At 53.7% G+C, this 9,785-nt stretch overlaps 1 protein-coding gene across 3 annotated transcripts; it reads right to left on the bottom strand.

Moving 5' to 3' along the window:
* Positions 1-243: 243 nt before the first annotated feature.
* ASGR1 (asialoglycoprotein receptor 1) lies at positions 244-6,748 on the bottom strand. Of its 3 annotated transcripts, none has more exons than XM_055258609.2 (8): positions 4,846-6,748; positions 3,567-3,683; positions 3,333-3,428; positions 3,181-3,252; positions 1,203-1,289; positions 965-1,116; positions 788-894; positions 244-661 (listed from the first exon to the last, which is right to left on the bottom strand). In XM_055258609.2, exons 1-8 carry the CDS (start codon positions 4,913-4,915, stop codon positions 487-489), a joined length of 876 nt encoding a protein of 291 aa, XP_055114584.1. In that variant the 5' UTR covers positions 4,916-6,748; the 3' UTR covers positions 244-486. The 3 variants fall into 3 exon arrangements, with proteins under 3 accessions (XP_055114584.1, XP_063484440.1, XP_055114585.1); XM_063628370.1 differs by lacking the exon at positions 4,846-6,748 and adding an exon at positions 3,933-4,109; XM_055258610.2 differs by lacking the exon at positions 3,567-3,683 and having other exon boundaries at positions 4,846-6,745.
* Positions 6,749-9,785: the final 3,037 nt, after the last annotated feature.

The raw sequence follows: 9,785 nt of genomic DNA, 5'->3' as shown, positions 1-9,785 counted from the left end.
TGGTTCTGTTCACGGGGGCATTGCTCCAAGTAGGACGGCCTCCAGTAAGATGGCTCGTTTACAGCTGGGACACAGAGAACAATAATTTGCCCAAATTCACATATCTGTAAATAACAAAGTCTGGCCATTCTGGCCCAAAGCCCACGCAGTTCTCATGATGCCACAGCGCCCGCCAAGTCTTCATAATGCCAACCAGCCCACTCCTGCTTCCGAATCCCCAATAACCAGACAACTCATAGAAGGTTTAGGTATATTTCTTTTTACTCTAAAAAAAAAAAAAGAAAAGAAAAGAAAGTTGACAATGATAACCTGCAAACTGCAGAAAGCGCCACAAGTTTCAAGCTCCCCACCTTCCGAACATCACCCTATCCTTCCCCTTCCGTTAAAATCCTAGATGAAAATCCCCGAGAAAGCAGAAGAGGCCCCCAGATGGGAGGATTCCCAATCCTGGACCCCTGCGGCAGGTCGAGGCATTGAAGAAATAAATTAAAGGAGAGGTGGCTCCTGGCTGGCCTTGTCCAGCTCTGTCTCGCAGACCCAGCGGTAGGGCCTCTGGCAGACGTCGTCGTTCCAGCGGCCGTCGTCGGTGAAGTGGGCACAGTCCTCGCCCCCTCCGAGCCCGTGGCCATACCAGTCGTCCGGCTGCTCCGGCCTCCAGTTCCTGGGGACAGAGCCAGCTGTGGGCCCCAGGAGGTCGGATCCGCAGGCAGGTCGCTCCAGACCCCTCCGCCCAGGGCCCCAGGCGCGAAGGCGGCCGGACCCAGGCCGAGGGAGGGCGCGCACTCACTTGAAGCCCGTCTCGTAGTCCGTCCCGTCCACCCACTTCCAGGGCCCGTTTTGGTCGTGGAGGCCCATCCAGGTGTTCACAGGGCCTATGTGGTGCTGGACAAATTTCTGAGGAGAGAGGAGGCGGGTGGTGATCTCTCCGAGGCCAGCCAGCCTCCCAGACCCTCCGGGTCCTCACCTGCTCCTCCCAGGACGTGACCACCACCAGGTGCGCGTCCTCCAGCCGGCAGTAGTTGTCGGCGTCGGCCCAGGCCTTCCCGGAGCGAGAAAACCAGTAGCAGCTGCGCTCGTGCTCCACCCAGTTGACCGGGCAGCAGGCCTTTTCTGAGCCTGAGCGGGAGAAACGGGGCGCAGGGGCTTAGGCGCTGCCCAGAGGCGCGGGGGAGGCAGAGAGCGGGCCGGGCTGGCCTCCTTACCATTGCCCTGGAGCGCCGCCATCTGACAGCTCAGGCTCCGCAGGTCAGACACGAACTGCTTCACGTGGAGCAGCAGGCTGGAGTGATCTGGGGAGATGGGGCAGAGGGGAGCGGAAGGAGATGCGGAAACCACGGGGAGGGAAACGAGGTCAGCCCTACATCCTCCTGCTGGGACCCGAACGCCCATCGCATTGCCACAAACAGCAGCAGAGTTGGCCTGAGAGACCCCCATACACACACACACTTCTACACACACAACACACCCTTACACACACACTCACACAGACACACAACACATCCTAACACACAGACAATATACAAAACACACCCTAACCCACATACACAAAACACACAACATACACACAACACACCCTCACACACACAAACCCACCCTAACCCACATACACACACACGGACAACATACAAAACACAACACATACAACACACCCTAACCCACAGACACAAACGCAGACAACACACAAAACACCTACAACACACACAGAGACACAACACACCCTAACCCACATACATCCAAACACACACAGCACACATAACACACCCACACACAACACACCCTAACCCACATACAGACAACACATAAAACACACAACACACAAGACACATACCCTAACCCACATACACACACACCCAAACACACAACACACCCTCACACACACACAGACACAACACACCCTAACTCACATACACACTCACACACACACAAAACACCACACACAACACGCCCTCACACACACAACACACTAACAACACACAAAACACACAAACACACCACACCCTAACCCACATACACACACAACACAAAAAACACACCCTCACACACACAATACTCACACACACAACACACCCTAACCCACATACAACACACACAAAACACACAATACACCCTCACACGCACAACACACCTTAACCCACATACACACAACACACCCTTACACACCCACTCACACACAAAACACCCACAACATACACCCTCACACACACACGGAACACACCCTAATCTACATACACTCACGACACACACAACACACCTTCACCCACACTCACACACACATACACAACACACACACACAACACACCCTCACCCAAACACAAAAACCACAACACGCCCTCACACAGGCACGCACACCCTCACCCACATACACACATTCACACAACGCACACCTACACATACACACAACACACCCTCACCCACTACACACACCACACACAACACACCCTCACCCACACCCACAACACACATATACTCTTTCACACATGCACACACAATGCACATTCACACCACACGCACATACACACACATAATATGCACATTCACACACATATACTCACATGCACTTACACATATACTTACATTCTCACACGCAACACACTAACACACATACACATGTTCTCACACACATACACTGACACACATTCTCACACACATAAACACACAGACTCACACCCGCACACACACCCACACTCCCTCATTCTCGCACACATACAGACTCTCACACTCACAAACACCCATCCACACTCCTCATTCTCACACTCACAGACTCTCACACACATTCACAGACTCACACACACACCCCATCTCATTCTCACACTCACACTCAGACACACACACCCTATCTCATTCTCACACTCACACACACAGATTCACACACACCCCATCTCATTCTCACACACACACCTCATTCTCACACTCACAGACACACACACTCCCTCTCATTCTCAGACTGTCACACACACTCCCTCTCATTCCCACACACACACAGTCTCACACACACACTCCATCTCATTCTCACACTCACACACACAGGCTCTCATACACCCAAAACACACTCCCCCTCATTCTCACACACAGACTCACACACACACACACTCCCTCTCATTCTCACACACATCCACACACTCTCACACTCTTTCTCTCACACACACACACACACACACACACACACACTCCCTCTCTGACCTTCACTTAGGTCCTTCTGCTGTTTCTCCAGCTGGGACTCCAGCGACTTCATCTTTCTTCCCACATTGCCTCCTGCGGGAGAGACTCGCTCAGCGTTCCCGACAGCCCCCCCAGCCCCAGCCCCAGCCCCAACCCCGCCCCAGCGCCCTCACCCTGGGTGCTCAAGCCCTTGACCTGGGCCTCGGTGCTCGCTGTGAAGTTGCTGAACGTCTCTCTCAGGCCCCGCAACTCCTGCTGCAGCTGGGAGTCTGGCCAGGAGGGGATGCAGAGAGAACAAAACAGGGGCACTGTGTCCACCACCACTGCACCCACCACTCCCTCGCCACGGTCCCCCGTCAACACCCCCCAATGTTGCCCCCTTCCCTGCCCACCCCTGGGGCACCCACTTTGGGATCCGATCACACAGACAACCACCAGCAGCAGGAGGCTGAGGCCCAGGGAGAGCAGGAGGAGGCGAGGTCCGGAGCAGAGGCGCTGCAGGAGGGGCTGGGGAGGAGGTGGCCCTGCAAGAGGAGGGGGTGTCAGGAGCGCGGGGACAGAGGGGAGCCTGGCACAGCTCTACGGTCCTAAAAGGGGAGCAAGCTAAGGCGGCCCTAGTAGTCTAGGAGGAACCATGTACATGAAGAAATGCGGGCGGTGGGCGACCCTGCAGGGCCAGAGGCAACTGGAAATCGGCGAGAAAAGAGGGCTGGGGAAGGGGGCTAAGCGCTGAGCCGCCCCATCCCACCGAGGCCCTGAGCTTTTGCTGACACCTAATGGCATGACTGCGTCGCTGCAACCAATCCAGGAACCTCAGTCCACCCCCTCCTCCCGCGCCTTGAAACGCAATTGAGTGGCCCGCGCCTCGGAGTCGCTGCTTCCCCTGAAAGTGGAGAAAGGAAGAAGGTTTCTTTCTCTGTCCATGAATTCCACTCGTCTTTGGCTGCGTGCAGGGAGAGAAGGTGCAATAGCTACCCTTCAGGCCCTCAAGTCTTCCACCCAGCGGGGGGAAGAGACACGTTAGCCCTGTCCCTTGAGAGCTGGAGGGTTGGGGGGGCCTGCCTGCCGGGTCTCCTCCGCTGCAGACCCTCCTTCCGTCAAAGCGCGCTGCACCCCATCCCCCAAGAACTTCATCCTTGCTCAGCCTAAACAATTCCCTTCTCGGAGGACAAAGAAATGGGTCAAGGGGAATTTGTTTTTGAAGCAAGAGAGTCTCGTTCTCCCTCAGGTCAGAGACCCCTCATCCCCCCTCACAGAATCCTCAGACCATTCGCAGAAACCTTTCCCCCCTTCACCAAACTGATCACTGACACACACACACGCACGCGCACGCACGACCGGGGTCCCTGGGTGGTGTTGGAAGGGGAAAGGAAGAGGGGGCCTGACTTTGTCATAGGAAGTGACCTCATCTCTCCAGCTTCCAGCTGTTCCCACACCCCCCTGGGTCCACCCCTGAGGGCCAGGAGGCACAGGAAAGCTTTGGGCACCTGTCACCAATAAAGGGACTCCAACTCCACACCCTGCCCCTCTCCTGAGAGAGGCAGCTCCGACACCTTTCCCAGTGTCGGGGGGAGGGAGACAGACCCAGAGAGAGAGCCAGGCTCACCGGCAAGAGTAGTAGCTGTGGCTGGGGTTGGAGAACCGCCAAATTCTAGCCTTGTAGAGACAGGGCAAGGTGGCCCTCACCTTTTCTGAGCTGATGATGGTCACTCTCCTCATTGTCCAGATGCTGAAGGTCTTGATACTCCCTGGTCATGATAGGGCTGGCGCTGGACCTGGGACTGAGTCAAGACTGAGGCTGGGGCTGAGGTGGGGGCTCACCAGGACTAGAGCTGGAATGAGGGGCCCATCTCTTTACTCCCATCTGATTGACGGCTCCATGGAGACCTTTCTTCTTTCTTTCTTTTTCTTTTTCCTTTTTTTTTTTTTCTTCTTGAGACAGAGTCTTGCTCTGTCCCCAGGCTGGAGTGCAGTGGCGTGATCTCAGCTCACTGCAACCTCTGCCTCCGGGGTTCAAGCGGTTCTCCTGCCTCAGCCTCTCGAGTAGCTGGGACGACAGGCGCCCGCCACCACGCCCGGCTAATTTTTTGTATTTTAGTAGAGACGGGGTTTCACCGTGTTGCCCAGGCTTGCCTCAAACTCCTGAGCTCAGGCAATCCGCCCACCCCAGCCTCCTAACGTGCTGGGATTACAGGCATGGGCCACCGCGCCCGGCCGAGACCTTTCTTCTTTCCTCCATCCCCTCCCAGGCCTGACATCCAGAATCCATCCTCTGATGTTTCCCACCCAGCAGCCCCCAACACGCCCTGGGTTCCCTCCGCACCCCTGCACCCCCAGCCAGCCTCCCGCCACCTCTCTTCCCATTTTACTTGCTCAGGGTCTCAGGGTCTGCCTCCCAGGTTCTTCAGTGCTGTGCAGATGCCGGACTAAGGAGAGGGGCTGAAGCTTGGAGAATGGGGGTGGGTGGACAGCCGTGGACGACGGGAGGGGAGCGGGCAGGGTCCATAGGAGGGCCCTGGGCCCCGGTGTCTCTGTGTCTGCGTGTCTATGTGTCCAAACACACCAAATGTGGCATCTCCAGTGCCCGGGACTTTGGACAGTAAACAGAGGTGGAAATGGATTGGAACTTAGGTGAGTGTGGGGGTGGCAGTGGGGGATGGGTTGCCTCTGCTCTCCTCCCCAGGGAGGAGAATCGTGTTGCCCTCACACACGCCAGTCACCTCACTCTTCCGTGCACCGTTTGGGAGGGGTGCCAGGCCAGGAGGGGCTGGAGTGGGATTTGCCATATCCCCGCTCCCTCCTCGTTTTGCCTCCTGCCTCCAAATTCCCCAGAACTATTGGTGTCTCCAAATATCCCTGAACAGGATCAGAGGGACCGGTTCTCTGCTCTTGCCCAATCCAGACCTGTGACCCTGGCACCTGAGCCGCAGGCCCCAGTTTCCTGTGGGGCTGAGCCCCAGGCTTCCCAGCTGTGGCCTGACTTGCTTCCCTCTCCTGGGGAGTAAAGTCCTCCAAGCAGCAGGAGGGCCTGTTTGGTTCCAGGAGAGGCAGGAGAGCCTCCGCTGGGACTGGTGCCAGCAAACCTCCACTCACTGCTACTGTGTGCCTCAGGTCACTGCTTTCATGAACTTCTTTCATTATCCCCAGAGCACATCCCATTTCACAGATGAGAAAGCTAAGGCCCTACAAGGTAAGAGCTTGCCCAGGGTCATGCTGCAAGGAAGCAGCAAAGGGTAGACTAGAACCTGGGCAGCCTGACTCCAGGCACTGCGTTCGGGCCCCAGAACCACACCCATCACACAGAGCCAGGATCCCATCCGGTTGACACAGCTGGGCTCCAGTGTCCCAGAGATGCTAAACCGTGGTCCCTCACGGCCCCACGGGGCTTCAGAGAGAGCCATGTGAATTTGAATTATGCTCACTTGGAAATCAGGCAATATTAAAGATAAGTCTCGGCTGTGCACAGTAGCTCACGCCTGTAATCCCAGCACTGTGGGAGGCCGAGGTGGGTGGATCACCTGAGGTCAGGAGTTCAAGACCAGCCTGGCCAACATGATGAAGCCCCGTCTCTACTAAAAATACAAAAATTAGCAGGGCATGGTGGTGGATGCCTGTAATCCCAGCTATTCAGGAGGCTGAGGCAGGAGAATCGCTTGAACCCGGGAGGTGGAGGTTGCAATGAGCCGATATCATGCCACTGCACTCCAGCCTGGTGACAGAGCAAGACCCCATCTCAAAAAAAAAAAAAAAAAATAATAATAATAATAATAAGTCTCAGCTGGCTACAGTGGCTCACGCCTGTAATCTCGGCACTGTGGGAGACCGAGGTGGGTGGATCACCTGAGGTCAGGAGTTCAAGACCAGCCTGGCCAACATGGTGAAACCTCGTCTCTACTAAAAATATAAAAATTAGCCGGGCGGGGTGGCGGGCGCTTGTAATCCCGGCTACTCTGGAGGCTGAGGCAGGAGAATCGCTTGAACCCAGGAGGCAGAGGTTGCAGTGAGCTGAGATCGCGCCATTGCACTCCAGCCTGGGGGACAAGAGCAAGACTTCGTCTCAAAAAAAAAGAAAAGATAATAAGTCTCACTTTAGGCCCAAATGTGAAGTCATCCAAATCCTATTTTACAGTTATTTCAGTGAGAAAACAAGCCTTGAATTTTGAGAGTTTTCAATGATGTGAGATATTCAGGAACACATCTCTTGCATAAAATGTGACAGCTCTGTGTGTGCCCTCCTTTGTCTGTGTCCTGACAACCACCATGTCATTTATATGTGCTGGGACAATGGCCAGTGATTTTGTTGACTGTTGGGCTGTTAATTAAACATCCTCTAATATAATCACTTACAATCTGGCTTATTCAGGCAAATGAACCTACATTATTTCGGTCGGAATAGTGGTCACCCGGCTGGGCGCGGCGGCTCATGCCTATAATCCCAGCACTTTGGGAGACCGAGCCGGGTGGATTACCTGAGGTCAGGAGTTCAAGATTAGCCTGGCCAACATAGCGAAATCCCGTCTGTACTAAAAATACAAAAATTAGCCAGGCGTGGTGGCAAGCACCTGTGGTCCCAGCTACATGGGAGGCTGAGGCGGGAGAAATGCTTGAAACCGGGAGACAGAGGTTGCAGTGAGCCGAGATCGTGCCACTGCACTCCAGCCTGGTCAACAGAGGGACACTCCATCTCAAAAAAAAAAGAATAGTGGTCGCCCTGGCAGAAATAGTGACTAGCCAAGAGCACAAGAGGCACGTCGGGGATGATGTAAACCTTCAGCTCCTGGGTCTGGATGCTGGTTACACTGTGCTGGTGTTCAGCTTGCAAAGCTGCAGAAAGGTATGCACTTATGTGCATTTTTCTGTTTGCACATTATACTGGAGTAAGACGCTTTCAAATCTGATTTCTACTCTATAACCACATTCCCCAAACTCATTGATCAGGGAGCAGTGCTTGGATCAGTGCTGAACAACACCCTCCAAAGCCAATAACATTTATTCTTATTCTTTTTTTAGAGATGGGGGTCTCATTGTGTTGCCCAGACTGGTCTCAAATTCCTGGCCTCAAGTAATCCTCCCTCCCCAGCCTCCTGAGTAGCTAGGATTACAGGTTCATGCCACCACCCTTGGCAAAGCAAGGAACTTTAGAATGGAAGTCAGAGATGGAAGGCAAACAAATAATACCATGTATCAGGCCACTAACTTCCAAGCCCTCTGCAAAATACCAGAGATAATACTGAAAACCAAAAAGTAGCTAAAAACAAAACTATGCCACAATGGTGGTAGACTGATGCCCTCTGAGAATTCATTCACCCTTTACATTTATTCCTTTAAGAACGTGTTAGGCTGGATCTGGTGGCTCACATCTGTCATCCCACCCCTTTGGGAGGTCAAGTCAGGAGGAGTGCTTGAGGCCAGGAGTTTGAGACACGTGTCCTGGGCAACATGGCAAGACCCCATTGTGCCTGTAGTCTCGGCTACTTGGGAGGCTGAGGTGGGAGGATCACTTGAGCCCAGGAGTTGAGGCCACAGTGAGCTATGATGGTGCCACTGCACTCCAGCCTGGGTGATAGAGTGAGACCCTGTCTCAAAATAAGTAAATAAATTAATTAAATTAAAGTTTATAGGCCAGGCACGGTGGCTCATGCCTGTAATCCCAGCACTTTGGGAGGCCGAGGCAGGTGGATCAGGAGGTCAGGAGGTTAAGACCAGCCTGGCCAAGATAGTGAAACCCTGTCTCTACTAAAAATACAAAAAAAAAAATTAGCCAGCTGTGGTGGCGGGCGCCTGTAATCCCAGCTACTCGGGAGGCTGAGGCAGAGAACTGCTTGAACCCAGGAGGCAGAAGTTGCAGTGAGCCGAGATCGAGCCACTGCACTCCAGCCTGGGCGACAGAGCGAGACTCCCTCTTAAAAAAAAAAAAAGAAAAGAAATTTTTTTGGCCAGTCACGGTGGTTCACGCCTCTAATCCCAACACTTTGTGAGGTCGAGGCGGGCAGATGGCTTGAGCTCAAGAGTTCTAGACAAGCCTGGATAACATGGCAAAACCCTATCTCTACCAAAAATACAAAAAATTAGCCAGGTGTGGTGGCACATACCTGTGGTCCCAGCTACTTGCGAGGCTGAGGTGAGAGGATCGCTTGAACCTGGGAGGTGGAGGTTGCAGTGAGCCGAGATCATGCCACTGCACTCCAGCCTGGGTGACAGACCAAGACCCTTTCTCTATGTGCCTGTAGTCCCAGCTACTCAGGAGGCTGAGGCAGGAGAATGGCTTGAACCCAGGAGGCGGAGGTTGCAGTGAGCCAAGATCGCGCCACTGCACTCCAGCCTGGAGCGAGACTCCGTCTCAAAATAAATAAATAAATAAATAAATAAATATTTTCTTTAATAAAAATTAATAACGTTTTCAAATATTGAAGAATTTTAAAGGATATGGACCTTGGATTTTCCTTGTGGAGAAAGTCTCCTGTATTAATTTTGTATTGCTGATAACAAAGGAAGACCCAATAAAGAGTTGCAGTCAGGACAGTGGTGAGGTCAGATCTGTGAGTTTAACAGCCTGGCCTTGGAGTGGGTGATGGCTCAGAGATGGTTTGCCCAGAGGCAGGGAGATGAGTCAGGAGGCTGCTGCA

The sequence above is a fragment of the Symphalangus syndactylus genome, chromosome 20 (assembly GCF_028878055.3).
Source record: "Symphalangus syndactylus isolate Jambi chromosome 20, NHGRI_mSymSyn1-v2.1_pri, whole genome shotgun sequence".
Lineage (NCBI taxonomy): Eukaryota > Metazoa > Chordata > Mammalia > Primates > Hylobatidae > Symphalangus > Symphalangus syndactylus.
The sequence above is the reverse complement of the archived record's forward strand: the minus strand, read 5'-3'. Positions and strand labels throughout refer to the sequence as shown.